Raw genomic sequence first — 21,342 nt, forward strand, 5'->3', positions numbered from 1 at the left:
GTTTGCGGAGAGAAAGTGTGCCCATTTGTGTGGTGGCAGCCGGGGAGATGGCGGGCACCTTAGCTCTCAGTGTGTGCAGACGCGGGCTAATCAGCCAGCGGATCAGTCCGCAGGGCGGTGAGCCGAACAGAGCTGAGCCCGCCAGGGGATGTGAGATGTGTTCATGTGCCATGGGGACTGGTGGAGACGAGCTGCACCTCATTTCATCAAGTCAATTATTTCAGCACTCTAGGCTCTCGCTGGCCCTCCTCTTGAAAGCTTGAGCCCTGGATGGGTCAATTATGCTCAGTGCTCTAGCAAATGCCTGAGCAAGCTAAGGAAGTGGAGGAAGTGGAGGGGTGTGGTGGGGGTAAAAACTGTTTTATTTCTTTCTCACTCAAATTTTAATGAAGACCTCCTTAGCAAGAACAGTGCCCTTAACGGTGTTTGAGTCTGCCTCTGCCGTTTTCTCGGATTTGTGAACAAATATGTCACCCTCTGCGCAGAGCCAGTGGAGGGTGGAGAGGATGTGGTAGCTTCGATGTGACTGATGCCTTTTTGCATTATCTGCTTCTTGTTATCAGTGGGGGAGACTAGATCGAGCGAATTGATTTTCCGTTCATTTACATGGCAAGGGAAGTGTGAACCCCCTCCCTTTAGCGCAGATAAGTCTGCCCTTTATGTAGTCCCTTTGGTTCCAGATGAGCATGTGAAGGAATAACTCACTTTCAAATCCCGACAGTGACAGGTCCATCCAGATGGAGAGCTTTCTGTTTCGCTACCGCAGCTTTGAGCATGATGAACACATTAGTGCTGCCCAGTGTCCACAGGGAGCTCATCATTCATCTGATTTATGTTTCCAGTATTCTGTTGTATGATTTGATGTTTTGTTTGAGTTGGCTCATTGCTAAGGTGGAAACAGAGTTGCGGTAATGAGGAAAGTGGTCGAGAGGATAATGGTGCTCGGCAGTACTCACACCGGAAATGGCCTGTGCTTTGTTTTTAAGTATGGTTGCTGATGCTTTGTATAAATCATAAAATAACTGTGGTTGCGATATTACCTTTGTTGCCGTGTGGCCACGTATGAATGATGGTAATTATGAGAGCAATACAGTCTGTAATTGTTTTTAAAATGGTGGTTGATAATGCACTGTAGTTATTTCACTGAGATCCATGCTGAGATAACACCATATGTCTCTGTAAAAACAACTCTGCACAGCAGTCACTCACTTGAACCCTCATGAGCCATTAAATTCACTGGATCAAATTCAAATAAACAGGAATCTTATCAGTGTCAGGTTGTTGGACAAGTTCCATTGCTCTGTTGAGGAAAGTGCGATAGTACAAATATTTGCTCATTTTTCTGAACAGTAAATGTCAGCCATTTTCATTGGATTTGGCCTCACCAAGACATCATCCTCAGCAGACTCTTGCTACACCAGGCATCTCTATTGTAAATTTGGCTCAGTTAAGTCATGTTGGCCCAACCAAATGCCTCTATCTGGGAAGTCAGAGATTATAACATTAACACCCTCTGCGGATTCTCCAAAGTCATACTTTCATGTAGCGAATTGGCTCTTGTCCCTGTTTTAGCACATTTCAGAACTCAACTCTTCCTCTGCCCAGTCCTCACTTTTCTAATCTTGTGCTCATCTTTATAATAGACTCACTCAGTAAGCAAAAGCATAGCAAATCACTTGACACCCTATTCAATGAATTAAAACGTTTTTGGCTGTGAGCAGCGAGAGGTACTGGTTAAAGGACGGAGCCATCAGTCCAGCAAAAGCTCTTTTGACAACACGCAGAGCTCTGTAACCGCCAAACAAGATGATTACACATACGCTACATCACAGTGATGCTCACATTTTCTTAACACTGCTGCTGATTTGAAAAAACCCTGGACAAACCATACTGAAAAATAAATCTTGATAAACCTTAGTGAAAGATAAACCTGGATAAACCTTAGGGAAAGATAAACCTGGATAAACCTTAGGGAAAGATGAAACAGCATTCAAGCACATAATGAACATAGATCTGATTTTTTCCATGGGTCAGGTCACTGTTTGGCAAACAGTTATAGTGTGCACATCCCACCTTCTGGCAGGTGCAGGACAAAAGAAAACTATACTCAATTGAAAAAATATAATGTCCGCAACACTGCTTTTGACTCCCAATTATTTAATGCAACGTTTCAATCAGGTCACTGTTTGAAAACGGTATGTTCAACGCTTGTGTTATGACAAGAAATGATTGGTAACTCTGCTATTGCACACAGTGGCCCCAGTGTGTTACCACTCATTGTTCACAGCATTCAAATAACTTTCTCTGTCCTCTCAAGATTTTCATAGTGTCTCTGACATAATATCATGTCCTCTTATTCTTAGAAGAGCCATACAATATAATGTATTAAAAAACATAAAACCATAAGGTCTCCTCAATACGTATGGCAGCATCAGGAACCATATAGCTATCTTGTTTCAGCTATGAGTGTAAACATATACAGATATTTTAGTTGATGTACATATGGTGCCTGGATTTATTTCACTATGCATTAATTGCAACATGATAGCATTTGACCTTTAGAACCTTTCATGAAATGTTGATACCGTATTCTTTGAGAAAGGTGTTGGATGTTGCAGATGGTACAACTGTCCCCATTAAAGTCCTGACACTGGATAGTTCTCTAGGGAATAATGCAAGCCTTTGGGTTGGCTTTATGCCAGAATCCTACCCAAAGAGAGACGCTGAAAAGCAAAAGGTGAAAATATTGCATGCAGTTTTATATCCATTTCAGTGGAGCAATTCATCAGATTTCCCCTCAACGTTCATCTCTATTTTAACCCAGTTCATTTGCAGTTAGAACGTCACAAGGTGAAGTTAAGAAATATCATACAAATATTGATGCAATGCAGTCAACTCTCCAGGTTCTCTCATCACCCACACTGTGATTGATTTTACCATGATAGAGTGCCGGTGGATGTAGTCCCATCCGCTGTACGTGCTGATGTGTAACCACTTGTAATGTGACTCATGGATCACACTGATGCTAATTACCATCTGCTCACTTACACTACAGCAGTGTTGCATGCCAAGTTGTTTTCAATTATCCGCCTCTCCTTTTTTTTAAATTACAGCTTTTATTTTGGGAGAAATGGGTGTTGCAATCATGCCAACTAGGCAAGGTCCTTTCTGGGTCTTGAATGGTGCAAGTGACCATAATTGTCTTCTCTTCTTCTATGGCCATAATTGCAACCTTTACATTCACTTTGAAAATGAACGTTTGAAAATCACTTTCAGCACAGCCCTCTCTGAATACTAAAACGGTGTCCTTTAAGTAGAGTTTGTTCCTTATCTTGTATAGAATGGATTTCTGCAGTATTTGTAAATGTGTCTCCCATGTCTTAGTCTCTCGGGTTCTATAGCAGCACTCATAATTGTTTTGTTTCAGTAATTATGTAACTACACATTATGTAGTATCTTCTTGTCACATTGTGCTGTGTGATTTTGTTATCTGTTTACATGGATTTCATAAAAACCTAAGAGTAAGAAATATATAAAATAAAGGAGTGCCTAATTCAATTTAATTCACATATGCAAATCCTCTTTTTCTTTTTACAATGAGCTCAGGGTCCCTTGCACAAATCTCTAGTCATTTCAAACCTTTATGGAACCAACACCCATGTTTTAATCTCTTTGCTTGGGAGATGCAAAATGTTATATGCACAATAGCAAAACAGAAATAGTGATTGAGATTATTACCATCCTATCTCCAAAGTATTGCAAAGCCACTGAATTCAAAGGCACTGTTGGGGGTTCCCACACCACACACCTGTGTGAGTGATTAATCAGGTTGCGATTGTCAGACCACCATGTCTTGCCCTGTGGGCGGGTGATTTGATTGCTGAATCGAGACTAAACCAAGGAGCTGGTATTGTTGCCGTCCCTCATGTGTTTTGAAGCGTGAAGACAAAAGGCAGCCGAACGACAGATCGCTAGGCAGAGCTCAATTCCGCTGCCTGCTTTTTTCTTTTCTTTCTAAGATAGCAATAAGTTAGAGTTTGATCACGGCCATGGCAGTTGTCTTTTGATGAGTCATGGGCCCATGGAGCGTGCAGTTGGTCCACATTGATTTCCCAAGTGCCTGCACACTTTAACTCGCTCCTACACGGGGAGCAGGATCGGATTTGTTAAGAGCAAATGGACCTACATCTTTCTTTCCACTTCATAAATTTCTTTTGCTCTCTGAGATTGTGTGGCCAATGTTTGTGGCATCCCTCATGCAGACTGTTGAGAAAAATGAATGCATTGTATTTGGACTGAGGTGCCTGAGATTGTGTGGTTCTGTAGCATCTTTATCATAAGAATCAGCTGTCAGAAATCTACCTCAGGGCTTCAGCAAGGCGAGAACATGGAGACAGCCACTGCAGTGGCACAAGCAGGGCATTGCTTTTTTCTCCAAAAACATACAGAAATCAGCAGACAGGAAACAGTCCCTGTCACCAGTGAAACAAAATGCAGCAGAATCTAATGCATTTCTGTAATGAAATGACCCTGATGTCAAGACCATGTGTTATGAGTCGGTCTGTGGTGTTAAAATGGAAAATGGAAGTTATTTTATTATTCTTTCTAAAGAATAATTTATTTTTCTTATATTTCTGCAAAGAACATTTTGGGGGCGTTTCACTGTGAAGAATTCCAGGCAGCACATCAAAGCAAAACTGCACTTGTCCAGATTTCCAGTCCAGACACACATCAAATCTCTGAAGGCATTGTTGTCACTCTGACATCCTCAGTCTCAGTAGAGGTTTTGCAGCATTTTTTCTCTGTATATCTCTTGGGGCACCTTTTTGCTCCAGTTGTATATCTCTTGGGGCAGCTAAAGGGAATATTATTTTCCTCTGCCAATAATTTTCTGTAGGCAGTCTGCCACAGAATAAAGAGGCAGAAAAGAATTATATTATCAACGCATTAAATGACATTTGTAAGGATGAGCGGCTCATATGAATCATAATGCCGATTGTTATCCCCTGCTAAGAAGTGTTAATGAATTTGCCATGCTCAATCCTTGTACTGTATCCCTGTGGCTGTGTGATGGGGAGACGAGGAGTTAAGTGTATGGCCATCATTGTTCTCCCCTGTCAGAGTGCTCAGATAAGAGTTGGATCCCCGCTGACAGAGTGCAAACATGCCTGCCACATGAGAAGAGCCGTTGCTCAGGGTTATTTCGAAAGGGCGGCGACCAGTCAACAGGCATTTTTCAAATTCAAAAGAGATTCCATTTTGGCACGCGGAGGTTGCCTGTGCATTCTTTCTCTCACACTCAGCCTTTGAGATAGTCATGGTTATCAGAATAGCTTCTTTAACATTCTTGAATTATTTAATTGAACAGTTAAACTGACAAAAACTTGAGAATGGATTTTATTTGAGGATATGAAGTGTAGTATCTTCTGCAACTGTTTTTGTACTGACTGAAGGAATGGATTGCATTTTGTGCTAAGCATGGATTGTTCTGTAAGGGATCATTTGACAAATAGCCTATAGTGTCAAAATACAGAAATAAATTTCATGAAATCTTGTTTTAAAGGCTTTTGAGCAATACTGCTGGGTAGTGTTGCGAATCTAGTTGATGTGTAGAATGAACTTCAACTTTGAAAGGAGAGCATGCATGGGTTGTAGGTTTCATTAATGTTTTTAAAAGTCTTTGGAACATTTGTAAAGTGTATTGATTTTTGCGGAGTGAGGCTTAAGCTGTTTAAGCAGCAGCAGGCCTCCTTAATGGCTCCAGCCTGGCGAGGAAAGATGAGGAGCCATAAAGGAGCATTTGTTTTACCACCTCACTGCTCAGCTTGAGACGTTCTCCAGCAAAGTGCGTTTGCTTTTGACCTCGACCTACCAAAGAAACCTGCCTATATACCCCGCTTCAATTTCAGAAACAAAATACACTCTCCTGGCTGATTAGCTGTTGTCATGGTGCATCTCGCCTGCTAAGGTTGAAAGCAGGAGGTTGCACCCAGGCCCTGTTGTTTACCCTGTGCAGCCTGTCTCCTGTGCAAACAGGGTCACAATGGACTTAATCAAGACTACTATGTACACAGGGCAGATCACACTTGGACAGAGGTCTGACTGCAGCACTATCGTGTATTGATTAAATCTTTAGAATTTAATTTGCCCTCATGAGTGAATGTACGTCATGTAAAAGTTGTGACCATCTCTGACTGCAGAGTGCAAGCTCTGCTGTATCACACAGTATACTTGACTTTATTGCCAGGAGTTCTCTTCCTCTCCAACTCCTTGTCTGCTAGAAATACTAAGACAATACAAATCAAACCAGCAGATTCATGGCACACTGTACAGTAGGCCCATGGCCTTATGGATGGGCCCCTCACTGGATGTCAATTCTCTAGTGTGTCGTTGTTGCCCCCAGGCCCACAACTTAAATCTGACCAGAATCTGAACCCCAATAGTGTGTGGCCCTTTGACTGAGAACTCATTGAGAAGCAGAGGAGACCTATGGAAGTGATTGGAGCATGAAGACCCTGCAACCTCTCTCCTTTGACCTATCCCATTCATCTGCCTGAAACCATGCACGGCTTCTGTTGGGCCCCATCACCATGGCAACCTCTCTATAGGGTTCTGTGCCTTATTCTGGTAGATGGTTGTAGTTGACGCCCCTGTGTCACCCTCTGTGGTTTGCTTTGTGTGTGACTGAGCACACATATCCAGGGAGAAAGTCTAGATGTGTTGTCTACTGCTGTTGTTTTGGTAAAAAATGTGTATACTACTTGATGATTGCTTGAACAATGCAAACAGAGTTATTTAAAAAAACTCACTGAATATGTATTGAAAATGTTTACTCATATTACTGTTTGCCTATTTATGTACAGCATATACACATTTATTTATTTAAATAGGTTATGCAGATTTGTACATACATTTACTCTACACACATTTTTGCATTCCTTAGTTCAGGTAATGAGTATATGCGTCCTTCTGTTTGTTTCTCAGCCCACAGTAGTATACCAACAATTGTTGGCTTGTATGGAGAGACTATTGAAGTTCCCTGCATCAATGGAGGAGCCCAACCCGATGGCCTTATGTTCACTAAGTGGAAATATGTGAGTTATTTTGTTGTTTTTACCTCCACTGCTAAACTAGAAATATATGGCGAATGTTATAGAGCTGAATGCTACACGTAAGCTGTACAATTAGGTATGCATTATTCTGTCAGTCCGTAATTAAACATAATTATAGCATCACGCCCTGCAATTCAGGGCTGAGGGCCTTAAGCATGAGCTCTGCTCTCCGTGCTCTCTCCATCAGATGAAAGATGATAACACGGCGGGAGACCTCCTGGTAAAGCAAGCACACAAGGAGGAGGCCACCATCCAGGCCTCAGATGGCTATAGAGACAGGGTGAGCATCGCCCCCAACTCCAGCCTGCTCATTGCCAAGGGAACGCTGGAGGACCAGAGGCTCTTCACCTGCATGCAAGTATGGGGAGGCAACGTGAAGGAGTACCCAGTGCAAGTTTCTGTCCACAGTAAGTAATTTTCACATTGCCCTGCATTAGATTACAAAGCGATGACTGGTTGCTGGTTATATGGACTTAAATATAGGCTTTGAAATGAAAAAGGCCACACAGCATCAACACTTAACCAGAGGGGTGTAGCTCCTGTAATTAAGAGCTCTCTGGAGTGGGGTGGTTTCGACTGAACAGATATTTACATCAGAATAGCTAATCCAGTCATTACTCATGAGCTTTTTGTATGTTTACAGAGAGGCCTTCGCCACCCCAGATCAAAGATAAAGCCAAAGAACTGGAAAATGGAAAGCTTACCACCGTGAGTAAAATGGTTTATTCATTTGCCAATCTAGTGAGATCAAGCACCACTGACTTTTTATCTCTTTTTAGCCTCAGTTCATGCACTGAGGCAATGAACAAAATCCATGAAAGAGAATGAAGAATAAATGAATATCAAATGATGATGAAATCAATGATGATGTTACAAATATTAGGGTGATGAGGGTAATACCCTTGTTGTGCTCTCAAGTACGATAAAGTGTTTGACTTCCTATCACTGCAACACAGTTTTTGGATGACATTTTATGGGTACTTCACCAAAAATAACCATCTGTAACTGCATAACTAAAGGAACCTAAAACCAAACACAGGGGCTTTTGAGGATGAATAATTCATCCCAGATGAGCCTTTCAGCGCTGAAACATGATTTTCACATTTGATATGTATATATGTATATCTTGGTCGAAGTGCTTGTCATTTCTTTTTCCCTTTTTCCTCAAGTTTCTGGCTGCTGGCTGCTCTCTTTGCCTTTAATGTCAGGGGTTTGAGGGGGTGGTGGGGTTTGAGGGGTGGTGGGGTGTTGTTTTGGGAGACCGCCTCCCGAGCTCTGTCAAGTTCAAAGTGCCGCCTCGGTCGCACCCGCTGCGGAGGAAGAACGCTCCTCCTCAGAGCGCCCGCTTTGAGGCGCAATTCACTCCAACATGAAAACATTATGGCTGGTGAAAGGTCAGGGCTCGGCGCAGCGCCGGGGTTGAGGGATGGGAGGGAACGGGAGGTGGGAAAGCTGCAGCGGAACGGCGAGAGAAAAAAAAAAGCAAAAATAAATAAAAAAAAAGAGCCTGTGGTCACGACCAACCCAAGAGCCAGCCTCACACAGCACATTGCCCTCGGAGGGCTCTCATTATAGCCCAAACACTGGAGGCGCCAGGCAGAGAAACGGCTGTGTGTAAAAGCAGGGGAGAGGAAGGAAGGGAGGGTGGGGGTGGGTGGAGGGTGGGGGGGGGGGGTTCTTATCTGATGGTTGTGCGGCTGCGGCTGCTGCTGCAGCTTCCCTGCATGGCGGACGGTGGTTTGGGTGCCATTCTGCCAGCCTGAGCCCCTGCATCATCCCCCAGCCAGCTCCCGGGCAGAGTAGCGATTACTCTGAGCTCTCTATCCCGCACCACAGCCCTCCGCACACACAGCGGCTCCAGCCGCCGCCGCCGCCGCCCCTCAGGGCGAAGAATTGCTCAAAAGCCGGAGCGACTCCTCACCTAATCCTGTCACATCCTTATTAATGCGTCCCCAGCTTTTTCCTGTAATGGAGTTTTTGCACATCCATTTTTCTTGCGGCGGGAGAAGCCGGGGAAAAAGGCAGCAGCAGTGGTTTGTCAGTGCTGCACCGCTGGAAGAAAAGTCTTCTCAGCCAAGCAGCGCTGTCAGGCAGGGGAAGCTCTCAGATCAGTCATAGTTAGGAGGCAGGGTGCAGGCAGCCAGACCAACAGGCACCACGGGACTTTCCTTTAGGGCAGACTCAATGACAGGCCCAACTCCCCCTGCATGGCTTTCAAAAGATAGCATTCTGACTCAATGAGAAGCACATGACACATGAATATTCATCTTAAAATATCTGACAGTAGGATATGAGCCAAGTCACCTAAATGAGAGATAATGAAAGTAACAGTAGCAAGGACATGATGCAGGAAAGTCCCTAAAGCCCCCGGAACGTGAGTCAGGTGTGAGCTCACCATAAGCTATTTATTCTGGGTAAATTCCAGTAGCATGTGTAAACTGCGTCACCAAAATGGAATTTGTCCACCTATAATCTTCAGTAGTGACCTTTGTTCACATTTTCACATTGAGCCATTAGAGGAAGTAGTAGGGGAAATGGTCACACTAGATTGCGTCAACTTCCCATCTCAGTGAATAGAATAGATCATATGTTAGTTTTGGATGAAACATGTGGTTAATGGTCAAGTGTAATATCTTTTTCAGCTTGGCACATGCATTGCCAGTGATGCCAACCCTGTTGCCATCTTAACATGGACCAAAGATGGCCAGCCACTGGTCCCTGATGACAAAAGTAAGTTACATTCACACACATAAATCATTTAAATTCTTGTAATTTTAATGATATCCCTAATTACAAAAACCTCTTCTCGGTGTGTGTGTGTGTGTGTGTGTGTGTGTGTGTGTGTGTGTGTGTGTGTGTGTGTGTGTGTTTGTCTGTCTGTATAGCAATTAAGATCACTGGACAGGTCACAAAGGACCCAAGCACTGGCCTGTCCAAAGCCTCCTCTCTTCTGCAGTACACGGCGGGTAAAGAGGACGTGGGCTCCCAGTTCACCTGCGTGGCCACCCACCCGTTAGTGGACCAGGAGTCGGCTCCAGAGACTTTCACCGTCCACTGTGAGTAGACAGCGCCTCCCAGGGGAGAGCCTCGGCTTGCTCCGGCAGCCTGCTGACCTCCCACAAATTGGGAGCTGAAGGCACATATTGATTTAGTGCTCTCTAAGGTGCCCGGGGACTGGAGTTGACATGCAGATGGATGACTGTTTGGGTTCTTGAGTGTTGGAGACATCTGTGCTCGCATTCAAATCTGTTCCCTGTGGTATAATGAGTGTGGAGAATCCCATTTCCATACACATACACACGCTGGTGTGTGTGTGTGTGTGTGTGTGTGTGTGTGTGTGTGTGTGTGTGTGTGTGTGTGTGTGTGTGTGTGTGTGTGTTTGTGAGTGAGTGAGTGAGTGAGAGAGTGTGATGGGAGGATGAGATGTTCACAGCCATGCTCTGCACTGACCATGATAAATGTTATGATGAAATGGTCATGCTTTGTAGTATATGGGCACCATTTGAAGTTTGCTTTCAGACATGCAACATCAGTAAAGTGGGCATTTTTTGCCCAGTCTGTTCGGACACAATGGTTCTAATTTAGTCTGTCAGTGGTGGCACTCTGTGACTGCTGAGAGCTGATTTGTGCTGCTCCTCGGGGTGCAGATGCAATAGCACTCGCTCTACCACTGTGTTCAACAGAGGGAGAAAAAAGAGAGAGGGAGAAAAAGAAGGGAAGAGAGGGCGATAGAAAATCGCCACAGCAAATGGCTCGAGAAATGAAGAAGGCTGGGTCTTGGGGGTGCCGTGCACTGCATGAGGAGAGTGCCAGACATCCCCTCTCTGCTTGTGGGCAGTGCTTGGAACGTATGCTTGATTTCATCTTCTCTCTTTATCTTCTCTCATTCTCTTCTCTCTCTCTCTCCCTCTCTCTATCACCTCCACTTAACTAGATCCCACAGAGAAGGTGAACCTGCAGGTAATCAATAAGGGTGCCATTAAAGAAGGAGATGATGTCACCCTAAAGTGCCAAGCAGATGGCAATCCTCCCCCCACTAGTTTTAACTTCTACCTGAAGGCAAGTGTTCTGCCCCACCAGTGCTCTAGCCCACTCTCCTGTCTATGGCTTGACCCCTCACCCTAATGCACACACACACACACACACACACACACACACACACACACAGCACACCTGTAGCATGCTCACAGTGTGTGCCCTTTCTTTTGACAGGACCAGAAAGTGCCTGTGATGGACAACGACACGTACACCCTGCGCGGTGTCACACGAGAGAGCAGTGGGGAGTACAAGTGCTCTCTGCTTGATGACAAGAAGAAACAGGACACGCAGGAAATCATTGTACACTGTGAGTTTTCAATCAGTTTTGAGTACGGTACATTCTTTTTCCCATGAAAAGACATACCGTTTTTTGCCAATTTTACTTTTATGCTCTCTAAATTAAACCAAAAGACATTAAGATAATGTCTTATGATAAAATCTAATTTCACTTCAGGACAACTGAGAGGAAGTTAAACATTCTTGTGGGCAGAGAACTAATTAGAAAATTCTGACATCCAATGGCCAGACAGCTAATATCAGGGAGGCGCATTATGCAAACAGAGATAAGCACAGACTCTGGCCACATTTAATTACTCCACTCTTAGGTGTGTTTTCTTTCGGCCAATTATGTTCAAAGGCCGTGACAAAGCCCTATAATGTGAATTTAGTGGTGCCGCCTATGGCAATTCAAATGTATTTCACGCTTCTCCATGGGCAGACTGAAGTTGCTGACGTCTAAATCTTGAGTGCGAGCAAGCTGGAAACAAAGGCTTTTGTGGGACGGGGGAGGAGGGTTGTCTCCAGAGAGCTTGTCCTCCCTAAATCACAAAGTCACCCACGCTGTGAGGTGAATTGGGCTCCTCTGAGGGCTGCAACGTTCTAAAGCGCTTGATAAGCAGGACAGATGAGCGTGTGGGAGCCGCCTGCAGCGAGCTGATAGGAGCCGTCTCACCATGTTGGAACAATCCCTCTCTTTCCTTCCCTCCTCCCAGACCTGGATCTCAGCGTCAGCCCCTCGGGGAGGGTCCTGAAAAACTTTGGGGACACCTTGGTGGTGATGGTGGATCAGAATGCCTCTGTTGACGCCCAGATTTCATGGACCAAGGTAAGACGAATGGGACAGGTGGAAGTAAAGATCTGTCTTTCATTCCTTATGTCTGAGCAGCTGTTCTGCTCCAGTTCCGGTCAAAGGAGAGGTCAACGGACTGTCATCAGAGGCGGACATCTCGGTTCCAGAAAGTAAAAGTCCTGCCATATATATATGCACTTAACACAGGTGATATCACTAATTATCTGATCTACCTGGCTGCTAATTAGGATGAGCTGGTTTAATAAATGGTGGGATCAAATACTTGGCAGGACTTTCTGAACCCGGGATGGCCGCCTCTGACTGTCATCAGCAACATCTCAAAACAATAATTTGTTCCCCTCTCTCTTCCAGGACAATGAGAAGCTCGAGAAGGAGCCGGTTTTCGGAGAGCTGACCTATGCAGACGCTGGGCTGTATGTGCTGGAGGTGTCTGTGGCCGGAATTAAGAAAAGTCATTCCTTTGAGCTGGATGTCCAGGGTATGATAATCTGATTAGCTCCTCTGAAGGCAAATTGCGCAGACATGCATGGGAAAGCCCGAATGAGAAGAGACCTTTTGGTCGTTCACTGTGATGGTTTAATCGGTGAACAATGCAAATAGTGCCTGTCTTGCTTGCCAGTGTCAGTGACACTGTCATTCCTTACATTCAGTCATCTGTACTTCTAAGTAAGACAATGAGTGTATTCTACTGCACAAGGTTAGGAATGTATTGGTATGGCATCAGACATACACATCAGTCATGCCTATATTTGTAAATAACCTTTATCCACTGCATTCTTCCCATAGACCTATGACATCTGTTTTGACTGCTATAGAATGTTAATAGAAATGTTTTGAGTGCAGTGACCTGGATAATGCTGTAATCTTTGTGGAATATTAGCTTGTGCTTGTCTTGGTAGAGGTAGTAAAGATGCTTGAAGTTTAACATGATGTACATGAGTGGTGAGATAATTAATGTATTTTTAAAAACATTGTAGATGTCGTATGTCTTTATGTTGACCATTTTTGATTTTCTAGATATTCAAAATGCAAAACAAACACCCCAATCCAATAATGTCAGACTTTTTGGGAGAGTTCATGTCACATCAATACTGACTGCATTATCCAATACCAATACATGACGTGTTTATGAATTGGCTATGCCTACACTCATACTAAATAGCTATCCTTCTCACTCCAGGCAAGCCGTCGATCAAGTTTCTGACTGAGAAGCTCAGCTCAGATGGAAACTCCAAAGTCCTGATCTGTGTGGCCGAAGGCTCACCTGAGCCCAATGTCCAGTGGAGTGTCAATGGCACCAATGTAAGTTTGTCAGCTTCTTAGACTGTAACATGTGGAAGCCTGCTACTCCTGACAAGGTGTCATGACGTGAGGCTCACTTAAGGTTAAGCTCTTCTGCCTCAAAGCTGACTTCTTCCTCTGATGTCTGGGTGATACCTTGATTTCCAGAAAACTGTAGTTTCTGTTAGCGGGAAGCCTTTGTAGTTTCTGTTATTGAGAAGGCTTTGCAGTTTCTGTTAGCGGGAAGGCTTTCTGTACAAATATAAAGAGCATAATGGATCAAATGAAGATACAATTCTGTCTTCTTGACTCATCCTTAGAATGCAGTTTGGCAATCTTTCAGAAAGGTTATGCTATTTGCTAGGTAAGTTCCTGACGTTTTTCCCGCTGGTCCAGTGTCGTATATTTGAGTCTCTGTTCCCATGTGTTGTGCCTTAGAAATTATGGGAAATGTTAAGGTGAATTAATATACCAAACTTAAAACACACCAGCTGTTCCTACTGGCTTTTAGGGTTGTAATGCTGGTTATGCTGACACAAAATGGAGATAAGATGATGGGGTGTCCCCAATGATAAGGGATTTTGTTTCATGTAGTAGAAGAGATGGCAACAGAATTAGGTTCCGATTTTTTGTTGTGCTTCCTGTAATGAATGCAATTACAGGAGAATTGAGTTTCTGGATAGTGAGGTGCCTTGGGTGTGTGTGTTGTAATAGTTGAGTGATTATTTCCACTTGGCTCATCAAGCTCAGTGAGTGTTTTGCCTGGGGGAGCATTTTCCATTACCACTAGGTGTGGTAGGCTGACTAAGCTCCAGTCATGACAACAGCAAAGAGCATATTGAATGGATACAGCACCCCTCTAATGGAGAGATTTACTTATGAATGTTTTTTTTTTAAATGTATGTTATACACATATATTATTATTATTATTAATAACAATAATAATAATAATAATAATTTAGTGCTGATGCTCAGGTTAACTATGATCTGACTGTTTGTCTGTTTGTTCACAGGAAAAAACATCTTACAGCAGTGGAAAGGTTACTCACGAGATCACAGTGGTGCCTAGCAAGAATCTCACTGTTCACTGTACTGTGTCAAATAGCCTGGGAGAGGACTCCAGGGATATCTTCCTGCAGTCCGGTAAGTACCGTGAGCCCGCCCCCATGGCATGGGTGTGACCTCCTGTGTGCCAGCTCTCAGCACTAACCTACTTCCTATCCTTCAATGCTCTCAACTCACCTCAGTGGAAGAGCATCCTCCATCTTGACTGAACTTAAGGGTTTTGTGGAAGATGTATTTTCAAGACCATTCCTTCAAGCACGTTTTCCTCTCAGACTAATCACTGGACTTTGCTTAAGACTGTTTTGTATTTTCTAATATTGGCAAAAGTGCTATGACTTTTGTCTTTAAGGTGTGCGTGCGTGCGTGTGAGAGAGAGGGTCTGGCCAAACGGCTCACGAGTCTGTGATTTGACATGACAAGTCTTTTCCTCCTCTGTCTTTCTCCTGCTGCAGTTTCTGTTGTGGTTGTCAGTGTCGGGTGCTGGGCTGCTTCCCTGATCTCATCTAATTTGCATGCTGCAATTTTCTCCTCACTATTTCAAATCTTACACCTGTCAAAACGAATGACTTCCCCTTTTGGTGGCATTTAACACAGTGCTAACCCATCTCCCTCTTAATCACGGCTGGGATGCGGGGCCGGTAAACACAGTGAATGGGACATGTTTATAACGGCATGTCAACACAAGTTGTGTTTCTATTTTATGGTCCCAAGAAGTTAATTTCATTTTATATCTAATTTCAGTAATTGTGGAGAAAAAAGAGCCAGAAGGAGGTAAGAAATGCCATTTTATAATTGCAACTTTTATATGGAATAACACTGAAGAAAATACAGTGTGTCAGTTTTAAAAAAGCTTTGAAAGCTGTCATGAGCTGGAGGAGTGGGTGGTATATTACTGCCATGTGTGGAAGTGAAATCTGTGGGTGTGTAGGAAGCCCACGCAGAGCCCAGGTGTCAAGCAGCCCAACATCATGACAAGGCTTTCTCATCAAAGCCCATGTTTTATCTCCGTCTCCATTCTTCATCTGTCTGCTGTCTGCAGACGCCGGTTATTTGATGAAGTATTTATTCCTTTTGTGCTCAGGGGGCTGAGCAGCATGGAGCACAGGACCTCAGATCATTATCAATGCATACTGTGTGTGGGAAAGGCTTTTTGCCCATAGTAACTTTTCTCAATATCAATGTGATTCTTTGGTTACATCTTGGATCTTTTGCTTGTCTCTTAGCACAAAGAAAACCTGATCCTTGGCCCATTTTATTTCATTGTTTTACTTTTTTGTACCTTTAGTCACATTCTTGGAACAACACGTTAAGCTGTTTTGACAGAGAGAAATCAATACTTCCTTGTTTCTCTTGGTGTTCCAGACACGTCCACTGGTAATGACCAGGCTAAGCTCATTGTGGGCATTGTGGTTGGGCTTATTCTGGCTGCTGCTATTGTGGGCCTCATCTATTGGCTGTACATGAAGAACTCCAGGTGAGTCCAACAACGGATTCTATCAGACTGTATTCTGTATAATTCTTGTCTGTTGTTGTTGTGTAATTTCATTTTGATGCCATACCAGAAGATAACAAGTTGAAACGGTGGAACAGTTTATAATGTTCACGAGAAAATGTTATGGCATCGTGCTGTCTTGCAGAGTATATTTAGTAATATCATACCGGGCTTTGTTGTTCCTTATCAGATGTTCTTTTCACATGACCGAACGTAAAATAACGCTGCCTCATGTTTGTCCAGGCAAGGGAGCTGGAAAACCAGAGAGAAGGAGATGGGCACCTCTGAGGAGGAGAAGAAGCTGGAGGAGAACAACCATAAGCCTGATGTGTAGAGTCCTCAGATGCACATGGGAAGGTACACAGTGCAGCTCCTGCCATCCAGAGTCTGCTCTGCAGAATGTCAATTATAGGCACATTTACATTACATTTTATTTATTAAGCAGATGCTTTTAGCAAAAAACACTTTCAAAAGTGTGAATGAACATTCAAGCAAGATGGCAAAGGAGACCTTAGAGTAACAATAAATACCACTTTACAGACACTACGAGACAACCAGGGGATGAGAGTGCAGAAGTTTATGACTAGTCAAAGTGTAATCAAAGGAGAGTGGTAGGAGGAGAAAGAGGTAGGAGGAAGTAGAGGAGAGGAAGAGCATGTTAGGTGTGTTGGGTGCTCAGATGTGTTAGGAGAGGTACTCTTGGAAGAGTTGAGTCTTCAAGAGCGTTTTGAAGAAAGAGGGACGCCCCTGTTCTGGTAGCACCTGGTAGCTCGTTCTACCATCTGGGAACTACACATGAAAATAGTCTGGATTGCCATGCGTGTAGGGGCGGCAGTGCTAGACGACATTCCTTAGAGGAACGCAGCGATCAAGGAGTAACATAAGCATTTATGAGAGCATTTAAGTAAGTGGGAGCAGAGCCAGCCATCACTTTGGCTGGGAAGACTAGCATATGTATGAGACACATACAAGTAATATATGTGTGTGTGTGTGTGTCTATACAGTTTACATGCTTAAGTGTTATTTATCACAGTACATGTCAGTCATAACTGTTTACCTCTTTTTCTGTCTATAGGGAAGGAGCAGTAGCAAGGCCTTGTCACACTGAACATGTTGTAATTTCATCTGAATGATGTCGTCTGAAAGCCATCCGATCTGACCCCTCATCAGACCTCTCATACGCAGCACGAATTGCAAAATACTCGCCCTCGTCCAAAAGAATGAAAACCTACAATAATCTCCCACAGACACGTCTGACTGAAATCATTTGTGTTTATGTATGTCACCTGCACTGAGGACTGCTCTTTACATTTCCCCTGTGCTCCTGCGGAATGATAGTTCATCAGCAACTCACTGCTGGTTGGGTGGGCTCTGCAATTGCTTCTCTTGATAGAAAATGTTAAAATCTTGGTACATATTTTCAGGCCTTTGTAAATAGCTGCAGCTCGTGAGCATATGCCATCATGCTTGAGATTCGGAATGTTGCATCATCTGGGACAACCTTTTTGGTCACTGTAGGGGTTATTATGGGGATGGATTGGTCCCGAGGGCCTGAAGTCTTCACTGCTGTTACACTTTGTTTCTGGGAGTTACATTTCCATTGTTTTTATTTTACTTGAGGGCTTTTTCACAGCACCTTTATTGTTTTTTTTAACTATGCTATAGAAAATCACATAAAAAAAGCAAAATAATAATAAGCACTAGCCATACAAAATGACTTTAATAATACTCTAATAGATCTGAGTTCCAGCATTCTCTGTTTCTAGGCTACCAATATCCTTAGCCACAAAGTTTAGTTATACAAAGGTGATTTCCCCCCAAATCAAACAGTAGTTCTAAAGCCACTAAATATGGCTGCATATAATTAATACAGCAGAGGAGAATTTGGCAATTGGCCTGTCAAATGTTTGGCTCAGCCTTACCTATGGCTCTGCAGGGACTACCTTACAGCCTCCTTTTATTTTATTAAGATGTCAGTCAGTCCTATTTACATATGCCTTAAGTGAGAACTACTTGTGTTGTGTGCTAGGATAATAGAGTGTAAATGTCAGTAGCTAATGCTTTATACATATTTATAGAGAAATATTGGACACTTAATGTGAAACCTATTGAATGTGCAAAATCCGTTGCCCTCATGTGCTCTTGGGGAAGATGTACAAAGCCTTTCCTCGTGACACCAGTGTTTCTTTTGTTTTGTCACAACACTTACTCATCACTTAGACATGTTAATATCCCCCATTCTCTGGCAACTGTTTTTGTGTGTCATACTGTAGTTAAACATAACTGTTGCAGAGACATTGCATTGTTTTTGTGTTTTTGAGAACTTTGTAAATATGTTATTTTGTCAGTCCAAGTTGTTTTTTTTTTGTTGTTGCTATTTATATGGTGTGAGATGCAGAGTTAGCTTTACTTTGGCTCTTTTGGATAGGCATATTGAATTGAATTTCACAACAGAATGTAAGATGTACTGCAATGTCAAAATATAAGTCATCAGTGACCGAATGTAACTGCTGGATTGAAGACACTAGACTGATGAGTCCTGATGAGAGAGATATTGCTATTTCTGCCACCTTTTGTTTGTTTGTATGTATGAAGCCCTTAAAGAATAATTTGTGTTTAGGTACTGCGGTTTAAGATTTACATTACTTCAAATCCATCAGGTCAGCAGTGAAACCAAAGAGGGTGAAGAGAAGAAGGCCATACAAGTATTGTAAATACAGTTTTGTTTTTGTACTTTTGTTGAGAATAAAGTGTACATTTTGAAGAAAATGACACCAACTCATGCTTGTTTCAGTGACTACTTTGTTACCTTCAGCAAGAACCATAAATAAATGCTACCCCCATGAAATCTGTAAAGAACTTCACAACATTACAAAAAACAAACAATGTTAATACTGGCTTTTATAAAACATTTTCACATGAACAAATTACTGGTTACTTTAAACAATGGAAATAATCTCAAGAGAATCCTTAAACAAAGTATAAATTAATTGCACACATCACTATGTTTACATGATCCACAAGGCATTTTTTGACAAACAAAATTTCTGTAAAAGAATGAAAGTAGAGAAAATAACCCCCTGCAAATCTGAACAAGGCCACTTACTCTTAAATGTAGGCCAAAGAGTTACCACGCAGTTCTAGACTTTCAAGTTTAAGATTAAAGAGAGAGACCAGTGCAAAGTAAAGCTTCAAGTTAAGATTACAAAAAAACAAAAACCTGATCAGAGAAGTAGAACAGCGGGTAAAAGGATCAAAGCAGTCTGTTGTTGGTATAATCGTTCAAAGGCCTCATAGAGATGGTCTAATAAGAATCATCTGGAATTCTCCTGATATAACCCTCAAGCACTTTATTAATGCTACTATGCTCTGTGGGAGACAACCAGCATCTTGTAACAGCAACTACAATTAGTTTCGGAGTCATAAGCCTGTTGATCAGAGCAGACCACAAAAGTCTGCTGGTACCAGAGGTGGAATATTTGCACGCATTGGAAGCTTAAAGGGGCTGGTTACATGTTTGAGATATCCAATCCTAACAGACGAGTAAGTATTTATTACAAGATCTTATGCTCTGTTATCCACAAGACTAGATGTTAGCAGATGGATAGCCTATTCCCTTTTGGTGCTGAATGCAAAGCCCATCCAAACTAAGCACTTTTTTTGAACACATAACATAAATACAATAATTCGGAATTCATCCCATAATTATCGATGCACCAGCATTATTGGTGTACTCCTGATATAATGGCATTTTTTACAGGTTCCTTGTGTTGTGTTGTACTGTGACTGTCCAGCCGAACCCCTTTCTGCATTCTCCCAAACTGAATGAATACATTCTCTGCTTTATTAGCCTTTGAGGGCTCCTCTGGAGATGGAGGGGTGGCTGGGTGTGTCCACCCGTGAGGCTGCTCATCTGTGTCCCACAGTACATTCACTACACTTAACTCTCCACAGGGGGGAGCCACTCATGGAGCCCCTGCTCCTATACTATAATATGGGCTGTCCTTTCCTCAGGCTAGATGCTACCAACAGAAACCTGCAATGCAGAGGGCTGGGACCTGCTGGAGTGATCCACAGAGCGCTTGAGCATCAGTGCCCAAAATTAGGTGATGATCCAAGATCTTAACAGGTTAAAATAAAGAGGTTAAAACAAATAAACAAAAATAAATGTAACAGAATGTTCAGGTAGGTGTAGATACAGCAGGGTGTTCTGCATTAGTATCTACCAAAAAAGACAAAAAATACTCAACCTTGTGCCAGACTGAAGAATGCACTTTACATTCAGGGCCGAGCATGTTAAAGGAGGCTTTTTTCCTCTTTTTTTCAAGACAAAGAACTGCTCTGAGAAGAATCAGTAGTGAAGGCCACATGCGACAGGGAACCATTATACTGTAGACTGGGGGGTTGCGTTAGCCTGGTCAAACAGTACAATACTGATTACACAATAGCTAGAAACCGCGAAAGAATAACATTTATATTAAAAACAGTACAAAAATAACAGAGTCAGCCTGGAGAACAGGGTCCAGCTGGAGTCGGATCTGGGCACGCAGGGCAGGCTAGGGCAGGGCAGACCCGGGGGGGGGCTGGCTGGCAGCAGCAGCAGTTGCAGGAGCGGTGAGAGACAGCCTGCACAGACTGGCATCACAGACAGGCACCAGCACCAGCAAGCCCACCACACAGCTGTTCTCTGTAAACACACTTTTTTTTTTTTTTTTTTTTTTTTTTTTTTTTTTTTCACAGGTTTCATGTTTCAACAGGTAAATGCTTCTCCCCTGTTCAACCTTTGCTATGGCTAAAAACAACAGAGCTGTGTACAGCTCCCCTATTCACAGACCAAGATCTGTCGTTGCCCCCAACCCACGTGCCACCACACCTGACTGACACAGGTGAACTGGGCTTCCACCTGTGTCGCCACAGTCACCAATCCGGAGTTTTGCGCTGTGGGCTACAGGTTCAGTCTTGGTGCTACCAATGCAAACTCTCTTAAAATGTTCCGTGCCACGTCCACTTTATTCTGAGCAATCATCAGTGCTCTTTTGACATCCTCAAACGAATAGCCTTCTCCCATCAATTTGGCAATTTTTGCGTCCACATTCTCTCGTGATGACTCATGACTGTGAGTCTTTCTGTGGTGTATGTCTGGAGGCGTCTTTCTGGGAAGGGGCTTAGGTGGCCTGGCAGGTGCCTGTAAGCAGCAATCTCCAGCTACTGCAAGAGAGAGACAGGACCAGGCTGAGTGAAAGAGACAGGGACAGATGGTTAAC

General features: G+C 43.2%; 2 protein-coding genes across 5 annotated transcripts in view; one reads left to right on the forward strand and one right to left on the reverse strand.

Annotated features, from left to right (window-relative positions):
* alcama (activated leukocyte cell adhesion molecule a) overlaps positions 1-18,860 on the forward strand; it is a 38,122-nt gene extending 19,262 nt beyond the window's left edge. For 2 of the 3 annotated variants that reach the window (XM_048268886.1, XM_048268892.1), the window contains exons 2-16: positions 6,985-7,094; positions 7,300-7,519; positions 7,756-7,820; positions 9,755-9,842; positions 9,998-10,168; positions 11,047-11,171; positions 11,325-11,457; positions 12,143-12,255; positions 12,592-12,718; positions 13,421-13,542; positions 14,535-14,664; positions 15,328-15,357; positions 15,949-16,060; positions 16,322-16,435; positions 17,154-18,860. In XM_048268886.1, coding sequence (XP_048124843.1) covers positions 6,985-7,094; positions 7,300-7,519; positions 7,756-7,820; positions 9,755-9,842; positions 9,998-10,168; positions 11,047-11,171; positions 11,325-11,457; positions 12,143-12,255; positions 12,592-12,718; positions 13,421-13,542; positions 14,535-14,664; positions 15,328-15,357; positions 15,949-16,060; positions 16,322-16,412 — 1,637 coding nt within the window. In that variant the 3' untranslated portion in view covers positions 16,413-16,435; positions 17,154-18,860. The remainder of the gene's footprint in view (positions 1-6,984; positions 7,095-7,299; positions 7,520-7,755; positions 7,821-9,754; positions 9,843-9,997; positions 10,169-11,046; positions 11,172-11,324; positions 11,458-12,142; positions 12,256-12,591; positions 12,719-13,420; positions 13,543-14,534; positions 14,665-15,327; positions 15,358-15,948; positions 16,061-16,321; positions 16,436-17,153) is intronic. The other variant, XM_048268891.1, reaches the window with a different exon arrangement.
* A 99-nt stretch (positions 18,861-18,959) lies between these two features.
* Positions 18,960-21,342, reverse strand: part of cblb (Cbl proto-oncogene B, E3 ubiquitin protein ligase) — a 47,742-nt gene continuing 45,359 nt past the window's right edge. Inside the window, exon 19 of one of the 2 annotated variants that reach the window (XM_048268878.1) lies at positions 18,960-21,286. In XM_048268878.1, the coding sequence (XP_048124835.1) occupies positions 21,024-21,286 (263 nt within the window). In that variant the 3' untranslated portion in view covers positions 18,960-21,023. Of the gene's footprint in view, positions 21,311-21,342 lie in introns of both variants that reach the window. The other variant, XM_048268871.1, reaches the window with a different exon arrangement.

Source organism: Alosa alosa, chromosome 2 (genome assembly GCF_017589495.1).
Source record: "Alosa alosa isolate M-15738 ecotype Scorff River chromosome 2, AALO_Geno_1.1, whole genome shotgun sequence".
NCBI classification, from domain to species: domain Eukaryota; kingdom Metazoa; phylum Chordata; class Actinopteri; order Clupeiformes; family Clupeidae; genus Alosa; species Alosa alosa.